General features: G+C 42.5%; 2 protein-coding genes across 4 annotated transcripts in view; one reads left to right on the forward strand and one right to left on the reverse strand.

Moving 5' to 3' along the window:
* NF1 (neurofibromin 1) overlaps positions 1 to 20,043 on the forward strand; it is a 364,217-nt gene that overhangs the window by 238,720 nt on the left and 105,454 nt on the right. For all 3 annotated transcript variants that reach the window (XM_089678515.1, XM_089678513.1, XM_089678514.1), the window contains 2 exons: positions 14,134 to 14,566; positions 14,933 to 15,273. In XM_089678515.1, the coding sequence (XP_089534641.1) occupies positions 14,134 to 14,566; positions 14,933 to 15,273 (774 nt within the window). The remainder of the gene's footprint in view (positions 1 to 14,133; positions 14,567 to 14,932; positions 15,274 to 20,043) is intronic.
* On the reverse strand, positions 2,019 to 6,091 carry EVI2A (ecotropic viral integration site 2A). Its single transcript, XM_089678532.1, has 2 exons — positions 5,973 to 6,091; positions 2,019 to 2,938 (listed from the first exon to the last, which is right to left on the reverse strand). The coding sequence occupies exon 2, from the start codon at positions 2,911 to 2,913 to the stop codon at positions 2,101 to 2,103; it is 813 nt and encodes a 270-aa protein (XP_089534658.1). The 5' UTR covers positions 2,914 to 2,938; positions 5,973 to 6,091; the 3' UTR covers positions 2,019 to 2,100.

The following is a 20,043-nucleotide window of genomic DNA, read 5'->3' on the forward strand; positions in this document are numbered from 1 at the left end:
CGCCTGCTGCAGATCACAAGGGGAGTGTGATTGGAATGCAGTGTGGGAAACAGTCGCGGAACGTGGGTCTCCTGCACCGTGTTCTTGTGTGAACAGGTCCTTATAGACGCCTTTTCACATGTGTTGTAGAGACTGCATAACGTACATACTGTATGTATTCACTATTGTAACAAAATTCCTCCTTCCGTAGCCTACTCAAAACATAGAACATATGCCCCCCCCCCGTCTTGCACTGCTGACCCATATGCCCCCCTGTCTTGCACTGCTGACCCATATGCCCCCCTGTCTTGCACTGCTGACCCATATGCCCCCTCTGTCTTGCGCTGCTGACCCATATGCCCCCTCTGTCTTGCGCTGCTGACCCATATGCCCCCTCTGTCTTGCGCTGCTGACCCATATGCCCCCTCTGTCTTGCGCTGCTGACCCATATGCCCCCTCTGTCTTGCGCTGCTGACCCATATGCCCCCTCTGTCTTGCGCTGCTGACCCATATGCCCCCTCTGTCTTGCGCTGCTGACCCATATGCCCCCTCTGTCTTGCGCTGCTGACCCATATGCCCCCTGTGTCTTGCGCTGCTGACCCATATGCCCCCTCTGTGTTGCGCTGCTGACCTAAATGCCCTCTCTGTCTTGCGCTGCTGACCCATATGCTTTCTCAGTCTCAATGTTTTTCCTCTTTTAAATGTTCACCTTCTTTGGAAAAAATAATAAATGCATATCATTTTTGCAGGAACAAAAATGTGCATTTATTATTTTTTCCCAAAGAAGCCTGGAAAGCATTGCACCCGTGATCAGGGGTGCAATGGCAGATTCCTGCAGACGAGCCCTGCTTTCAGCCCTTACCTTCATATGGGCTGACTGTTTGCAAGCTGCAGGGCTTGTGAATGAACTATAAAGCCTGTCATCAGGGACCTTGCAATCCATTCAGAACTAAAAGCTGTCAGCCACAATCTCTGAAGGTAGTTGTAGTTAGTGCATTCACAGGAAACTGTGAATGAATGACACTGCCATGTGGGCAAAGCCCTGGACAGCCTTGTTGTTTTAAAATAGGGACAGCGGGTGCAGGGGAGAAGATGCCCTGCTCGCTGTCACAGGGAGGAAGGAGAGGCTGCAACTGCTGGAACATGTTACATGTTCCCCACCCTAAATACCAGTAAAACATGTAACATGTTCCAATATCCCTTACACAGCAATGCAGTGAAACACAGGGGCAGTGACAGATTTAAAGTGGTTGTAAACCCTTACAAATACCCAATGAACTGACTGGCCTGAGGTGATACACAGAAATTAAATCCTTCTATATAAGTTGCACATGTTTATCTGCAGTCTTCTATTCTCTACATCCATTCAAAATTGAATTTATGCAGCTAGTCTGAGAGTTCAGAAAAAGGCAGAGCGCTGAAGTTATACGCTGCAGAACTCACTGAGAAGAGAGCTGATTGGAAGGAAGAGACGCACCCCCTCCACACAGCTCTCAGGAACAGAGCTGGGGCTGTCATTCTGATGGAGGTCCCTCACCTGTCACCTTTTTTTTTTTCTTGGTGTCAGGAAAACTTGCCAGAAGTGATTCATACTGATCACAGAGAAGGAGGCAGAAGACAGAAATGACACTTAGTGCTCTTAATTGAGACAAGTACACACTATATTGGGATATGCTTTGTTCATATCTCATGTCTGAGGTTTTCAACCAATTTAGAGGTTTGCTAAAGAAAAGCATCTCAGTTTACAATTGCACAAACCCTTACCCCCCCCCCCCCCCCTTTCCTTCTCAGGTTGTTTCTTGAATTACTTAAATTACATTTGAAGACTGGCAACACCTCAAAAGGCAAATAAAATATTTGTCACCATTACTGTGATTTAGTATATTTAAAATATTTTTTCCAAAAAGGGTTGGTTTTATTAGGCCAGTAGCAGTTAATAGGTTCCAATAAAAGAAACACTATACATGTACCCAGTTTCTGGTTTTGTCAAGGTCTCATGGGTTTGGCATCTTTGAATACAAAAACAGTTAAAAAAAAAAAACATTCAAAACAATTTTAATTAAGAGATTATTCATAATCTACAGTATAAGTATAAATGTAGTAAATTGACTGTTGAGTCCTTTATATCTCTACTGTAGATACAATTGTCATAATTTCATAGTTTGAGGTTGTTTTTTTATCCTCAGTTGGATCTTTTGATTTGTCTATTGTTTGCACTGTCATGAGCTTGTGCTGTTCGTCAATGATGTTTGTCTCGCCCAAAGAAATTTCATCCATGGTTTGGTTGGCTGTTTGAGATTTCTTTTGCCACGTCTCCATTCCAGAAGGCCATAAAATGCTTGATGCGCTTAAAAAGTCCCCGTTGCTTCTTGCCTGTCGCTTTGATTGTGTTAGCTTGGTTTTAAGACTTGACACTTTGTTTGCCAGTGCCACAGAGCATATGATCAGTGCTGCACAAATCAGCACTAACACAGCTATTATGATAGCACATATCATTATTGCTGTTTTATATCTATCATCTTTGCAGACACATGATGTGTTGGGAGGAGTGTGTGTTGAATGGTTGCCAGCATATCGACTTGTCAACCAGAATGGTTTCTTTGTTGTGGTGTATGGAGCCATGTTTGTTATCTTTGTAGAGTCAGATGCCCTCTTTTGTATGGTTGTTGTCATCTTTGTAGATTCAGATGCCATCTTTTGCATGACTGTTGTCTTTGTGTATTCTGGTGTATACAAATCCTGGTTTACTGACTGGCTTGCAATTGATGAGGTAACACTAGTAGAATCAGGCCATTTCAAGCCCAAAATGTTGGATGTGCCATTTACATCAATTAAAATAGTCTTATTTTGGAAACCGGTAGAATAAGTTTTATTCACTTCTGCTTTACACCTGAAGGAAAGCAGTAATATCACAAGATGCAGAACGAAAGACATCCTCTTCAGAGCTACCGTTGGCTAGCTGCAGGGAAAGCATTGCATTAACACTAGTTTTTGTAGATGGCAAAACATGCATGTATATTTATAATTTATAATATAAAATTTATTTTAAAAAATCAACAAATCGTGTTTCATATAACTTATTTAGTAAAATGGTAAATATGGACAGACTGCAGTAAGCTTTAGATTTCAAATTTCAAAAGGCAGATCACTAAAATATGTAATGTACAGGGACGGACTGACAACTCATGGGGCCCCCGGGCAGTAGGGGATCATGGGGCCCCTGTGTCCTTGGCCAAACTCAAAAAAGCCTATGAAAAAGGTACCAGGGGCATCTCTGGGGGGCCCCCTACTGACCCCAGGCCCTCGGGCAGTGCCCGAGTTTACAAATGGTCAGTCCGCCCCTGACCTGATTGCAATACTGGGCATCCTCTAACCCACGATGCAATAGGAAGAAGGGTCAGCCACACACCTGAGGATAGTTGCATATAGTGTGCAGGGGCGGACTGACAACTCATGGGGCCCCCGGGCAATAGGGGATCACGGGGCCCCTGTGTCCTTGCTAAAACTCAAAAAAGCCTATGAAAAAGATACCAGGGGCATCTCATGGGGCCCCCTACTGACCCCGGGCCCTCGGGCAGCGCCCGAGTTTCCAAATGGTCAGTCCGCCCCTGGTAATGTACATTCCATTCAAAACTAGAAATGTAATCTTTATATGCCTTGAGAGAGCATAGCCTGCATTGTGAATGGTTAAAGCCCAACTTGTGCATCCTCCATTCCTCTAATTTTCTGCACCTACAGTATATTTACATTTTATACATACCTGTCTCTTAAAGAAAAGATGATAGGTCCTCCTCTCTCTCTCTGGTGTTGGGTAGGTCATAAATGCTGAAGAACGGTGTCACACAATTACAGTGGCTGATATCATGCTACCAGGGGTTGGACACTTGACACCCTGTGCTCACAGGAAGGGGATATCATTCAGTCTGGAAGAGAAGAGGATTGCCAGTACAGAAAGCCTTTGGCTTTCTCTCTGTTTCTCTGTATGAGCATTCTGTTGCAAAAGCTCAAGGACATGTAAGTGGACTATAAGTGTACTCATCAGCACTCTAGCAGTCCATTGAGAACTACAAGCTATATGCCACAGTGGCAGGCGGGTCTAGTAGTTTGCTCAGTCACAGATTTCTGTTTCAAAAATGTGGCAACAGATATGAAGAAGAGATCCCCTGCCTGCTGTCACAGGGAGGGAGATGACTGGGGAGAGATGCAGGAGCATGTTACACATTACACCTGAACTAGGGTTATACCATGCTCCATAAGGTGAGCTTATTGTGTAAGACTTTCAATTGCTCATCGATGTGCTTCACCAGTCTACCACACTCCCTTTTTTGTAATCTGGGGATACTGAAGTGCACCTGCTGGTGATGCTGGAACACTTTTCTTTCTGCCTACAAAAAATCTGTTGTAAACAACTGCCAATACTTAAAAGTTTACCACCAATAGGGTTCAAATCTACATTGAGAACTTGATTCCGATTGGGTAAGCAGGAAACAGAGAGAGAGAGGAAGCCACATAGGATTCAAGAAGAGCCATCCTACTCATCATCATTGGAGCTGTTTGTACCTAGCCTACACAGAACCCAGGTGGAGATAGTCTGCTTGAACTTTGACATTAGCATTTTTGTGCTCAGTGGATAGTAGTAGTAGCTGCTCATTGAATACTTTAATTTTGTTGTCCTGATTTTCTCTTAAAGTTTGATATGATAGGCAGAGTTCCCTCTGCTAGTTGTCTTCTTGGTTCGGCATCTTCAACCATCCTAATTGGCTGGCCCCAGATGATGTAACTCCTGTGCATGCGAATTGTAGGTAATTCATCCTGGCACCAAGGCATACTGGGGCTCAACACTGAATCATGCCGTGTATGCTTTGAAGAACTTTCCTTTCAGGCAAGTAAGAAGCTTTTATTGCAGAAAAGATGCAGTAAGTATTTTCTGCAATAAAAAGCGTGCCTGCCAATTGTTAGTTTTAATTTGTGCTAAAATAAGAGGACTTTTATGTAAAATATTTAAGAAAATAAAATCATGGGAAATTTTGTTTTTTTACTTTTGGATAGGAGTAAGAAGGATCGGGAATCCGCTAGAAAGATTTCCTCTCAATTATTATTAATTTTATTATTATATTTTGTTTTATCAGATAGCAAATGAGGGAAAATATCAAACGGCAACACAGAGAGGAATAAAAATGCTGTGTTTTCAAGAGAGATGGAGAAAATTAGAAACTCCATCTTTTTGCAGTTTGTGTCCCTGTTGCAGATGTACAGCCACTTTTTGTCTGGTTAAACTTTTTGTCACTGTAAGTAAAAAGTTTATTATAGAGTCCAGAATAGCAGTAAAAACCTGACAAATGTTCTAAACCTTTCCTACTCCAAAACTCAAAAAAACAAATCTGAACATAGAAATTTTGTTTATTCCTATCCTTCATGAAATTTCTGCAAAGAACCTGATGTGTGAATTATATCTTTATTGTGCTGCTCTTGTTGTATACATGTCGTAGGAGGAAATGTTTGAGACAGTATGTCTGCCATTTCTACCAAAAGCGGTAGCTTGTCATTTCATTTCTTCTTTTCAGATGATATATTCTATACCTATGAAAGTAACCCCCCACCTCCACCAATTTTTACATTTCTGTACTGGTACTAGAAGCTATTTTGATTAATTCTATTGGTTGCTTAAAATGTGCAAATTGAAGGTATCTGTCAGGATGAGAATTGCTGTTGCCCAGTCAGGTAGTCAGTGGGGTGAAGGATAATTGATGTTTGATTGCAGCTATTCTGACCACATGCCACTCAGCCTTGAAAATTCTAATGTGCATGGTCAGGCATGTAGGCAAAGGACTACAAATGTCTGACATTCCAAGCATAGGACTTAGACAAAGTAAAGCCAAATAATGAGTGAAATAAAATGCCTTCATAGGGACAAAGTTATAATATTCTAAATATTTAGGCTGGTGATTAATGAATTTAAGAGGATTGGCACTAGCGAGTGCATATTAACTTACCTTAAGTCCTTGTTTAGAATCTAGATTAGGTTCCCTGGTTTCATTTGTTAGACTGTTCTTCTACTGTTAGAAATCTTTTTGTACGCTGAAGAGTAAAAGATTTTTTTTTGTAAAGTTTCAGTGCAAAACCACAGATGACAGACTTCCTGTTCTGTGTTTGCTCATGCTTCGCTTTATTCTAGCATCAAAAAAGGGACCTGCCCATTGCTTTGGGCAATATTAAATGTTAGCATTAATGGTGCAATCTTTAAGAAATGTATGCCAAAGTGATCAGTGGTCTCATCCTTTTGTAGCTGGCAGTGACTAAATTTGTAAGGAGTGTTAATGTTTCACATGTGAGTCATGAAAGCAAGACAGGAGGGCATTCTGTTTGACAGACAGAATCTTTATTGTGATAAGATATCCTGTGAGTATTGTGCAAAAGCACAGTGATGACAGTTGACTCTAGTAATTTACTTTGCCCTAGTATCCAGCAGTCTTTAATGTGAATGCAGCATATTTAAACTTTGTTCAGTAAACCAAATGATGGGCTGTGGTTATTACCGATCTCTTCCTGATTATTACATCTCAGGGTAGAGGCAGATTTCTTATGTTCATTGCAATGGATATAAAGTGTGATTTTTTTTTTTTTTTTTTTTTTTTTAATGCAAGCTGGTTCCAGCTTCCTATATATATATATATATATATATATATATATATATATATATATATATATATATATTTATTTATTTTTTAATTAAAACTGTAGCGCTCATTGTAGATTCATTGTTTTGAATGTTTCTTTATGCATTCTTCAGACTGGATTGGTTGTGAATTGATTACAGAAGGCTCTGCTACATGTTCCTTACTGCATAATCAAAGTGTATCCAAAAACATTTTTATATGCTTATTTTGCAAAATCCCATTGGGGAGGTTTACCTTCATTGCTAGTTCTGTAGATAACCGGAGTAAATCCCCTTTCTGACAAGATTCCACCTCTATTTTCTTTTTGGTAGCAACTCAGATTTTGGATTTCACTTCTCTTTAAATCCCAGTAATGGTAGTTTCCAGAACAAATGTTGTTGCTGACTCTCCCCAGTGGTGACACCCACAAAAAACACTTGATGTGTTCTAACTAATTTTCTGCTCTGTCCACCTCTAATAAAAATTGTTTTAACTGACTTGATTAAATCATGTTTAGCCGTTTTATACTTAAGTATTTTTATTGAAAATTGGTATACAGTGGTATACACGGAAATCGAAACAATTTTCACCTACATGGTGAAATGGTGTGCATAAACATATTTAGAGAGCGTATAGGCACATGAAAAACAAAAATATTAGTCAATGACATTATATACAGAAACTACCATCCCCACCAGGCAGCGAACATTTCAGCAGTCATTGAATAAAGGCATTGTCATAAAAATTTTACAGTATGAAAACCAATTCAGAAAGAAAAAGGATTAAGATTAGAGAAATCACTAGAAAAGATCCAGAATAGTACAGAAAAGAGGGGGGTGAAGGGAAGAGAAGAAAAAAAAAAGGGGGGGGAGAAGGAGAGGGTCAGCCGCAATAATAGGTTATGGAGATATATCTGATCCATGGTTCCCACGTCACCTCATATCTAGAAACATCATTGTTGACAATGCTTGTAAGTTTATCGTTTACCATTATCCAATTTAGTTTTTGTTTAACCCCGTCTAGCAGGATCAGTGATTGTCTGCAACTTCTAGTTATGGTAATGCATGCCGCCAGTAAAAGGTAAAGAATTAATTTAGTCAATTTTTTGGGAACATCAGCGGGAAGCAAATTAAATAGGGCCACTTCCGGTGATCTACGAATATTAATTCCTGTTACCGAATAGATGAAATTAAACATTTGGATCAAAAACCTATTCACAAACGGACACTTCCATCAGATATGGAACATAGTGCCCTCTTGTCTGCAGTGTCGGAAGCAAATAGGTGATACTGAAGGGTACATTTTAGCGAGGCGCGTAGGAACCAGATACCAGCGAACTAGCCTTTTATAATTGACTTCAATCAGAGCAGTATTATTCGAAATCTTTGATAACGTGTGGGCCGCATTCAGCCAAGTATCCAGGTCTAGTGAGCTATTCTGATCCCTTTCCCATTGAGTCATATAAGATAATTTAGTAAGTGGATCAACAAGGGAAGCATAGATAATGGACAAACGACCCCTCATCATCCCAGTTGCCCCACAGGAGACCTCTAAAGGAGTGAGTGTGCAAGGTTCTGCGATTAATTTGAGTTTGCTAGAGATAAATGAGAGAAGTTGATAGTAGCGAAAAAATTCCCCAGAAGGCATCTGATACTTTGTCAAAAAACACTGGAGAGAACGAGGACGGAATCCATCCAGGTAGTCTCCGATACGCAGCAAACCCTTATTCATCCACCATTGAAACACAGACGGTGTTAAGCCAGGAATAAACTCGGGATTATAAAAAACTGGAGCTAGTGGGGTATGTGGGGAGAAGAAAGGTTTGCGAGCCCGCCATCTATCCCACACCGTTAATGAATAGGTCAATGTAGGACACAGAATAGGAGGACTTAATCGACTAGGGAGCCACATAAGAGCACCAATAGCATAAGGGTGGCATGCTAAAGCCCCAATGCCAACCCACTGGGGGACATAACCCTTGGCCGTAGTGCAAGATAACTGAGCTATCTGAGCCGCCTGAAAATAGGCCAGGAGATTAGGAAGTCCCAAACCGCCATGCCTCTTTAGGGAAAATAGAGTTGACTTGTTTACCCTAGGACGTTTGCCCCTCCAAGTGAATCTAGAGACTGCAGCTTGTAAAAGTAACAGTTCCCGTTTGGGACCCATGATCGGCAATGTCCTAAAGTAATACAATAGTCTTGGTAAAAAAGTCATTTTAATAGAGTGAATTCTACTACACCAGGAAAATGGGAGATCCTGCCATTCTAGTAAGTCAGATTTAAGTCATTTGAAGAGCAGACGATAATTGGTCTTATATAAGGATGAAATAGATTTCGTGAGGTGAATCCCCAAATAGGGGAGAGAACGAGGGGCCCACTGGAGAAATTATCCTGGAGGTGATGAACCTCTGAGTCAGGCAACAAAATATTTAAGGCAATTGTTTTAGAGGAATTTAGCGTAAAACCAGAGGCCCCAGAGAAACGATGAAACAGTTGGAGGAGACCAGGTAAAGAAGTTCGAGGGTTAGATATATACAAAAGGACATCATCAGGAAATGGGGCGCATTTATGATCCCGTTGACTGCAGCAGATGCCCGAAATGGTGGGATCGGAACGGATAGCAATCGCCAGTGGTTCCATTGCCAGAGCAAATAGTAGTGGAAAGAGAGGACAACCCTGTCTAGTACCTCGCTTTATCAAAAGGGAGGCTGATTTATATCCGCGAATGGGGACTTGAGCTGAAGGGTTAGAATATAGGGCCCGTAGTAATGTCGTGAAATAAGGGCAAAACCCAAACTTACCTAGCATCTGAAATAAATAGTCCCAAGATAGACTGTCAAACGTTTTATAAATATCTAATGATAACAATAAGATTTTCCTCTGTGAGGATTTATCCCAATTGGATTGTACAGCTGACAGCAGTGCTAAAGTCCGACGAATTTGGTCTGACATTTGTCGACTGCTGATGAATCCTGACTGATCATCATGAATATACAGGGCCAAAAATTATTGGAGGCGTAAGGCCAGGATTTTAGTAAGAATCTTTAGATCACAATTAAGGAAATAGGTCGATAATTAGAGACTATAGAAGCATCCTTGAGGGGTTTGGGGATGACACTGATGAATGCCTTGTTTTCATCAGGGAGCACCAGTCCCCCATCCCGTAGATAATTAAAATAATGAGCCATATGGGGAATCAGGATATCAGGAAAAACTTTATAATTGTGGGGAAGACCATCCGGTCCTGGGGATTTATGAGGAGCAAGAGATTTCAAAGCACTCCTAATCTCTTCGCACGAGATAGGCCGTTCCATCGACTCCTTATGGGCCTCCTGGAGAGCGAAGAGGAACAGAGCTCAAAAAGGTTTCGAGAGACGAAGAAGAACCTCCCTGAGAAAAGCTATATAGTTCAGTGTAAAAAGATTGAAATTTTTGGAGGATCTTACCAGGATCTTAAAATAAAGTTCCGTTATCCAATCTGAGTTTAGGGAGAACCATTTGGGAATGTCTGGGAGTCAACTTGTGTGCCAATAAAGTGCCATGTCTATCCCTCCAAGTAAAAAATGTATGGTTATACCAACGTAGTTGTTTGTCAGCAGTGGTAGTAAGACATAGATTTAGTTCTAATCGGGCCTGATCAAGTTTAAGCAGCAAATCCGGACTGCGATTCTGCTTATGTTGGGCAACTAAGTCAGTATATGTTTTTTGTTTTGGTGGCTAGTAGGTCGTTTTGGGCTTTTTTGATTCGCGAAGAGAGTTGAATAATAAACCCCCTAACCAAGGCCTTATGAGCTGCCCAATTAATGGCCGGGTTCGTATCCTCTGCTTTATTAAGTTCAAAATACGTGTGAAAGTGCGAGGAGATATCCCGACAATAGGAAGAATTACCCAAAATAGATTCATTAAGGCGCCAGTAATAAGCAGTCTTATCAAGCATCCAGGATGACAATGATATAGAAATAGGGTCGTGGTCAGACCAAGGCGTGGAGAGGATTTTAGCCGTGAGGAGTCTGGGGAGCGAGTGTGTATGAAAAAATATATGGTCAATGCGAGAATAGCAATTATGAGCCCTAGAATAATGGGAGTAATCTCGAGAAGTTGGGTTAGCTTCTCTCCAAGCGTTGACAAAGTCATAACGATGCAGTAGCTGGGCCAACTTACGGCTCTGTCTAGAAGGGGGCTGAAGCACGGCGGTTCGGGAAATTAGAGTCACCGGCCAGAATAACATCGCCTTCGAATTCCTTAGCCATAGTGCTCAATAAGGACTTAAAAAATTCCACCTGGTTGGTATTTGGGGTGTAGTAGATTAAAAAAGTAAGTAATTGTCCCCCCCAAGTGGCCTTTCACCAGAAGATACCGCCCCTCCCTGTCCCAGATAATTTTAGATTCGGTAAAGGACAAACAGCGAGACAAACAAAGGGCAACCCCCCATTTTTTCTCTGTAGCGTTAGCAAAATAACAGGATAATCTTTATGAACATATTGTGGGGTGAATGAAGGGGGAAAATATGTCTCCTGCAGAGCAACTATGAATTAAAGGCCTTTATACGTTTGGCGGGGGAATTGAGCCCCTGAACATTTTGAGAAAGTAGACGGATAGTTCCGCTATGAGACCGTAGGGAAGACATAGTCGACAATTAAAGAACTATGGAAGATAGGAACCAACCACTCTTGGAGCATGAAATGGTCCGAAGATCCAGATATATCGGCAGCTGACCCTGAAAAAAAAAGGGGGGGGGGGGAGAAAAGAGGAGACATTCGGAGTATAAAAATCCTCATGTCAAGTAACCAATGGTAGTAGACAAATAATATAGTATAAGCAAATCAACCTTTATACCAATAATAGCAGAGCTATAGTCCTGCAATGGAATGGATCTACCCAGAGAAAACAACTCAGGGGAGAGTGTTCCACTCAAGGAGGGCGCATAGACACTCCCCGGCACCAACAATAACCCATCAGTAACATACCAAATAGTAGTAATGCAAAAAAAAAAAAAAAGAGAAAATAACCGAGCCCTCTGATAATGTAAACAGTGGATGGATGTGAGGCAACTCCAAGGTCCCCCCTCCAATCCTCCCACAACATCTGAACAGCGGTGAACCACTGAGAGGCCACCACCTATCCAGAGATCACATAAGAAAACCCACAAAAAGACATGTTAACTCAAGGAGTCTTCCCGGGTGATTTCCGTGACCCCATCTTCCCAGCATTTGGAGCAGTCCACAAAGGTGAAAGCGGCAGCGGTCGAGGAGCCAATCCCACCGGGGAGTGGGATGTAGGACCACGACAGATAATGCCCAGTTGAAGTAACAATTCCTTGCCATCCTGGAATGTAGAAAAACCATAAGGCTATCCATTAAAATTGAATTGTAGGCAAAAGGGGTAGGCCCATCGATACCGGATATCCTTCTGCACTAAGTGGGAAAGTAGTGGCTTAAGAGATCGCCGTTTCTGGATGGTGGTCGGGGAGACATCAGCAAAAATTTGTATCTTATGTCCCGCAAATTCCAGGTCCGGAGTCTCCCTACTATACCATGACCACTTCCTTGACCTGAAAAAAGTGAGGCTTTACGATGATATCCCTAGGAGGCCCACCTTGTCTAGGGGGGATCAATGCTCTATGGATGCGATCAGTTTCACTATGAAGATCATCGATATCGGGTAGTGCAGATCGCATGAGTGTTTGTGCGCAGCTAGTGAGCTCTTTGACTGATTCAGAGAGTCTTCGAATGCGGAAATTGTAGCACCTAGCTCGATTTTCCAAATCATCAATTTTAGAGTAAGCTTCCTCCAAACGATCTTGCAAGTCGGTAATCATAATAGAATTTTGGGATACTCTATGGACTGTCGCATCAATTTTAGATTCGATACTATCCAGGTGTTGGCCCAATTCTTGAAAATCCTGTTTAAGGTCAGCTGCCAATTTTGAAGTGGCTCTATCTAGTTTGCGTTGCAGTAAATCAGTGAACCGAGCTATTAAGGTTGCATCACCTGAGTATTGTGGCAGATCTGGAAGTATTGCTGGCGAGTGAGCAGGTCTGTCATCTTTGGGGTCTGGGCCGCTATTCTGGCTGGAGAAGATGGCCGCAATCTCACTACTCAGTGGTGAGGAGGCAGGGGAATCGTGGCCTAGTGAGCAGGCCGAAGCCTGGGACTCGGGTAGTGTAGGGCTGGAAGGTGACTGGGGAGGCCGCTGAGATTCACTCACCCCAGTAGATGAAGCTGCAGTGGTCCGGTCCTGGCCAGTGGGAGAGGTAGAGCCCAGCTTCACCCTCAGAGGGAGAGGTGCTGCTTTATTGCCAGCAGCAGGAGGTGACGGGCCACAGACGTCGAGCCGGGCGCCATCTTGGGTCCCTTTCTCCCAACAGGGACCGATATCTGGGAGCCCCCGCGGCTTCTCCCCGCCGTCCGCCCGGCATGATTCAGGGGGTCCGGTCAAGGTCCAGGGAGAGTCCTGGGAGCAGTGGGGGTTCAGTGCCCGTATATATGGGCTACTATTGGTGCCGGGGGTGTGCAGAGCGAGTGCTGGGACATACGATCCGGCTGGCCGCGCATGTGCACTCATGTTCAGCACTTTTGAGCTCCCATACCTAAAAACCCATCTGTAGCCAAAGCTTGTTTCTTTTGTTTTCAAAAGGGCAAGAATCATTGGAGCCCCTTTTTCAGGACTTATTCCCGTCTGTGTCCAAATTATTGTGATTTCCCTTAATTTCTAAAATAACAGGGAGTTAAGGCAACAAGGACATATATGGCAACAAAAACAGTTATTGTTGTGGTTTTCGGTCCTGGTAAAACACACCCTGTTTCTTGCACGGGCGTCACAGGGACAGGAAGTGAGGGAAAATCTTTTTAATATTGTCATAAATGGAAATAAAATCCTATAAGAACTCTTATCAAAAACAAGAAAGAATCGATTTGGCTGGACTTGGGCTTCATATCATTTTGGTGATTTCACTAAAATGACAATTATTATTATTATTCATGATTTATATAGTGCCAACATCTTGTGCAGCGCTTTACAACATGAGGGCAGACAGTACGGTTACAATACAATTAAATACAGGAGGAATCAGAGGGTCCTGCTCATTAGAGCTTACAATCTAGGAGGAAGGGTCAAGTGATACAAAAGGTAATAGCTGGTGGGGGTGAGCTGATGGAGAAAATTAATCTCCAGTTGTTAAGTGGGGGCAGAATAGGCTTCTCTAAAGATGAGGGTTTTCGGCGATCATCTAAAAGCAGACTGAGTAGGAGATAGTCGGGCAATTTGGGGTTGAGAGTTCCATAGGATGGGAGAGGCTCTGGAGAAGTCCTGGAGGCGAGCATGGCAGGAGGTGACGAGGGAGCTAGAGAGCAGGAGGTCTTGGGAGGAACAAAGAGAACTATTAGGTCGGTATTTAGAAGACTAGGTTAGTGATATAACTGGGGGCTGAGTTGTGGGTGGCTTTGTAAGATGTTGTTAGTATTTTGAATGTAATTATGTCTCTCTTTATGCCTTGCAGGTTCAAGACTGGCCAAATAAATGGAGACTTACTGATCTACCATGTTCTTCTGACTTTAAAGCCATACTATGCCAAGCCATATGAGATAGTGGTAGATCTTACTCACGCTGGGCCCAGCAATCGCTTTAAAACAGACTTCCTTTCAAAATGGTTTGTGGTTTTCCCTGGCTTTGCATATGAAAATGTAACAGCAGTTTATATCTACAACTGTAACTCCTGGGTGAGGGAATATACAAAATACCACGAGAGACTGCTAACTGGTCTGAAAGGCAGCAAGAGGTTAATTTTCATCGATCCATCTGGAAAGTTAGCTGAGCATATAGACCATGATCAGCAGAAACTGCCAGCGGCCACACTTGCTTTGGAAGAGGACCTGAAGCTGTTCCATAATGCACTTAAACTGGCCCACAAGGACACTAAAGTGTCAATTAAAGTAAGTGGAGATTAATATGTATACACATGATAATGAGCAAGCCAGGATGCATTAAGGTAGATGTTGAAATAGAGGAAATGGGATGTGCACCTCCCTATCAACTGACCATTATAACATTACAAAAAGTATATTGAACAGTATGTGCATTTTAAGGCCTCATGCACTTGACATAAAATGCAATCCTTTTTTTTCCGCCTCTAAACGCCTATGTGTTCTTGCACTCATAGGTGCTTACAGGTATTTAGAGGCAGAAGGAAAAAACACAGTGCCAGCTCGTTCTGGAGAGGAGCACTTTGCTGCAAAAAAGCCAGAAGCACATCAATGCTTCTAAACGTTATTTTTACATTTTTCTTTCTGTTTTTTTAGGTGGGTTCTACGGCTGTTCAGGTCACTTCAGCAGAAAGGACGCGGGTTTTGGGCCAATCTGTGTTTCTGAATGATATCTACTATGCTTCAGAGATAGAAGAAATTTGTTTAGTGGATGAAAATCAGTTCACATTGACTATTGCTAATCAAGGAACACCCCTCACATTCATGCACCAGGAGTGTGAAGCCATTGTCCAGTCTATCATTCACATACGGACTCGATGGGAACTGTCACAACCAGATTCCATCCCCCAACACACTAAAATCCGTCCAAAGGATGTTCCTGGAACACTACTTAACATAGCATTACTCAACTTGGGAAGCTCTGATCCAAGTCTACGGTAGTCATTTATCCCTGTATGGTTTTAATACATGTTTATATATTTATGCATATCTACTAGGTCATCGGCCAGGTTTCTTTTTAGTCCTGAAATGGTTTAAGCGAAAGTCTGCACAAAAATGGAAACTAACTAAAAGCACTCAGTGTCCTGTGTAATGAGGTATTTTAGGAAATTGATATGTTCGCTGCTGAATTGAATAAGTAATACACTGATATTACAGTTACAGTATTGATGATTCCTCTAAAAGTTACAGTTGTTAAGAGACACATTTAGAACTGAATTTCTTTGTCCTATGCTTTTTGCATGCTGGAAACTTTAAGGGCTCGTTCACACCATGGTGCAGAGACATCAGTTTTTTTGCACACGTTCTACAAGGGCACAACAAACCAGTTGTTCTCTGTGCCCTGTTCACACCACAACACTGGTATCACTTACAGATTTTTTTCTGCGCAGGAATCTGCAACGTGTATAAAACTCATTGCAGCTCGCATGAAAACTGATGTCTCTGCAAGCGAAATCTGCACATCAGTTTCCATTAGTTTTCATGCATGTATGGTGTGAGCAAGCCCTAAAGCAAACATTTGTACAAAAATGAAAATGAGGGATTTAAAGGATAGGTTCACTTTTTAACAAAAAATAATAAATGCACATTTTATTACAAGTAAACAAATGTCCATTTACTATTTCTTTGTTTTGGGAGCCTGAAAAGCATTGCACCAGCGATTAGCAGATCGCTGGTGCCGTGCAGGACTCCTGCAGATGTGTCAGTGTATCTTTGTGCTCATGAAAGGCAAAGGCTGTCGGAACTTGTAGTTTTCCTATTCACAGAATACTGTGAATGAGTGACACAGCTGGGCGAGCCACTAGATGTTCCCCCGCTAGCTGTCACATTGGGGAAGTGGGGGCAGAGCGGGGTTCGGTCCTTTCAGAACATGTTACGTGTTACACCCTGAATATGGGTGTAACATGTTACAAGAGGTGACCTTATCCTTTTAAAGGATAAGTTCTCCTTTGGGAACATGTTATATAATCCACCCTTTTTTAGGGTGGAACATGTAACATGTTCCCATAGCCGCTGCTTCCCCACCTCTCCCCGTACTAGCTGTCAAATTTGAAAATAGCACGGCCACGTCATTCATTCACGGACTTCCGTGAATGAATGAACTGCAAGTCCTGACAGCCATGGTGGCTGTGGGCTTGTAGTTTTCAATGAAATACCATGGCTCTGTGGAGCGCCGTGGTAGTTAATTGAAGCTTCTTGTCAGAATATCTGCCTGCTTGTACATTCCGTACGGCAAGCAGATATTCTGAGAGGTCTGCAGGAGACCTACATGGCATCAGTAATCTACTGATTGCTGGTGCAATGCTTTCCAGGCTCCTGTAGACAAAAATAATAAATGCACATTTTTTCTTTACCTGCAAAAAGGTGTGCATTTATTATTGTCTAAAAGGTGAACTTATCTTTTAAGGGAATTGACTGAGATGTACCTTACTGCTTTGAATTCATTTGCAGTATAGCCCTTGATCATCCCTCCAGTAACACAGCTCAACTTAGCCAGAATCCTCTTATCTTTGTAGGCAGAGTCAAGCAATCATGCTTTTGCCCATTCTTGCCCCCTAGAATATTTAGCTACAAGCAGCCCAAGAATACTGCAGTGATAATTGAAACAGAAGCTTTTTCGACTTCTAATACACTAGCACAGTTTCCTAATGTTTCCAAAACATTAAAGGATAAGTTCACCTTTTTTAACATGTTACTCCCATATTTAGTGTGTAACATGTTCAGCCTCAGATCCCTCTTCCCCTGATTTTCTACTCCCTGTACTTGCTGTCACAATTCAAAGAGAGAGCAGCCATGCGGGGCACCACCCACTCAGTTGCATCATAGATCCCTGTGAATCGGTGAACTACAAGTTAATTTCTCAAGTTGTATTTCTCAAGGAACTACCATGGTGCTGTTGAGCACTCCGATAGTCCATTCACTCTTCCCATCAGTGTAAAACCATCTGCTCGAACGAGGTATGAGCAGACTGATTATACTCAGTCTGCAGGATGCCTGCATGGCACCAGCGATCTACTGATCACTGGTGCAGTGCTTTACAGGATCCTAAAACAAAGAACAGTAAATGCACATTTTTTTTTTTTACCTGCAGAAAGTGTGCATTTATTATTTTTTGTAAAAAAGGTGAACTTCTCCTTTAAGAAATGAAACCACTAAATTGCACTTTATTTCTACACATTTTATCTTTTACCAATTGTTTTCTTTAAACTGTACTTTTCAAGGTCGTCACAGTGGGAGAGCACCTCTCTGTCTCAGAAAGCCAGAAGACTAACCTGGGAAACCCTCAAAGTTTCTGTCACAATCCAAGGCCAGGCCTGGGGCCCAATTCCACTGAAAGCCTTGGGTCGTTATGAATGTTAAACCTACCAGATAGCCCTCCCTGCAATAAGGTGATGTTCGCACTTCTGCGAGTGGAGGACATCTGCTGCCTGTATCTAGTCCATCTCTGATGCTTGAGTGGAGGTGTATTTTCCTAGGGCTAGAATTTCAGTCTCTGGCTCCACCCTCTTCATGCTGACAAATCTGCCATTTTTCGGCTCAGAGCCAGATGGAGCTGCACACTGGTCAACTGTTCTCTCTGGGTGTATTTTTCCCCTGTCAATTACTTAAACCTCTTCAGTTCCCAAGGCAGAGGAAGGCATATGCACATTCTGGATTTAAAAATACTCAGTGCATTCTAATGAGTTCAGAAATTTCCTATGTAATCCAACAGGTCAGTCATCTCCTCCCTTCACTTGACAGACTTCCAGGCCTCTGTGGCATTGGAATTTCTTACTTACCTATCCTAATTTTTCCTGCACTCCAATGTTATCTGCTCTTGCTGTGGGCACACAACAACAGCAGTTTGTTGCCATTCCCTTCTGGTTGTCTTCTGTTCCTTGTGTATTCACCAAAGTTTTAGCTCTGATGTATGCTGTGCCTTGATTGCAGGGCATTCCCATTTTGGGTTGTTTAGGTGACCACCTGCTAAGACAATGGCACAGTCCTGATTAGTCTAGGTCCAAATAACTGCTCATACTCACCAACTCTTTGTTTGAATATTGAACCTCTGGAAATCAACACTGGAACGGACTCCTCAACAAGAGTATTCTAGATACTGATCATTTTCCTCAACTGGAAAATCTTCTGAGCCTCCATTGCTATGTTCAGAACCTCCCGCCAGTTGTCAACACCAGACCCTGCCCTAAGCTTTTGCATGAGGGTTCTGGCTCTGATAGCCTCCTTTGTGTCAGTTCTGAATGCTCAATTACACTCTAGACCTATGCAAATCAAGATTTTGGCTGCGTTCAGTCTCTGGTTCTTTCAGTGTGCCTGTACCCATGATCAGATTATTTCTGGCTTAGTGGTCCGCAAAACCAGCCTTGAAGTTGTGCAAGTATGTCCTTTTATTCTGGAAGGTCCTCATGAATGATGTCAGCCTGAAATGCTGGGGAGGGGCCTTGGACATCCTTACAGTGCAGGGGACTTGATCTCCAGCAGAAGAATACCTTTCATTGAACATGCTGGAGCTTTAAGCAATCCAATTGTCCCTTTATTGCTGGACCTCGCTATTAAATTTCTCTTGACCCGAATTCAGTGGGACAACGCCACAGCAGTGGAATACATGAGTCATCAGTGAAGAACCAAGATCTTGCAGCGCAAAGGAAGCCAATCTGTTTCGGGCTTGGGCAGGCAATCACATACTTACCCTGTTGGTCATCAACGACAGGACTGCAGACAATGGTCTGTTTATCCAGAAGTATTTCAAGACCACGATGGCAGGTGGGGAACACAACATGTGGATCTCCTGGTATCCTGGTTCCATAATGATTTAATCTATGCTTTTCTTTCACTGTCTTCCTCTTATCCTCCACAGGGTCGAGAGGCCTTTAATCTCATTGTAACAAACTGGCCCATGAGTATATGGTACTCTGACTTCATCATACTCCTGGCAGACTCCCCATGGGCTCTCCTAGATCACCCAAATCTCATGTCTCAAGGGTAAATTTGCCATCCTACTTCATGGTTGCTGATTTTGGATAGCTTTGCTCTTAAAGCCTAGGTCCTGAGAGATGGGGACCTATCTGATAATTGCTCCTACGCTTATGAAGGCTAAGAAATCCTTAACTCGCAAAGTGTGCCATCACACATGGAAAGCATATTTTGCATGATGTGTGAGAGAGATTTTAACCCAGGAAATACTCAGTGGGATGTGTTTTGGTCTTCTTCCGATCTGGTTTGGACCATCATCTGGCCTTGAGTACTTTTTAGACGAAAACCTTAGCCCAAGCAATTCCCCTACAGGGGCCGCTAGCTTTTTCTTGCCTACTCTTCGGGCAGATATTCCTAATTTATGCTTTCACCCATCAGGTGATCTGTTCTCATTGCTGTCACCTCTTTAAAAAAAAAATGTAATTTTTAAAAAACTGTCCATTTCGGTTTTCGGCCAAGTGCATCCTGAATTTTCAGTTTCGGCACCAGAATTTTCATTTTGGTGCACCACTAATTCAAACTGCATCCAATTTGTACATATGTGAACCGGAACTGACACTTTTTTTGCCAGTGTCCAGTTCTCCGGTAAGCCCACAGACTTACCATGACAGTGGTCCAGCATGCACACTTTGAATCACAGTACAGTACTGGGAGAGAGAGAGACAGGACTGAGAGACCAACCCTTTCCATAAAGTTCTCACCTCCAGACAGCTATTCTTTCTAAAGGGTCTTCAGGG

This window comes from Staurois parvus, unplaced genomic scaffold (genome assembly GCF_062004578.1).
Source record: "Staurois parvus isolate SC_StPar_1 unplaced genomic scaffold, SC_StPar_1.0 ptg000206l, whole genome shotgun sequence".
Taxonomy (NCBI): Eukaryota; Metazoa; Chordata; class Amphibia; order Anura; family Ranidae; genus Staurois; species Staurois parvus.

What these genes read in the sequence shown, in the direction of transcription:
- EVI2A (XM_089678532.1), bottom strand. Translation starts at nt 2,913, where the DNA reads ATGTCTTTCGTTCTGCATCTTGTGATATTACTGCTTTCCTTCAGGTGT.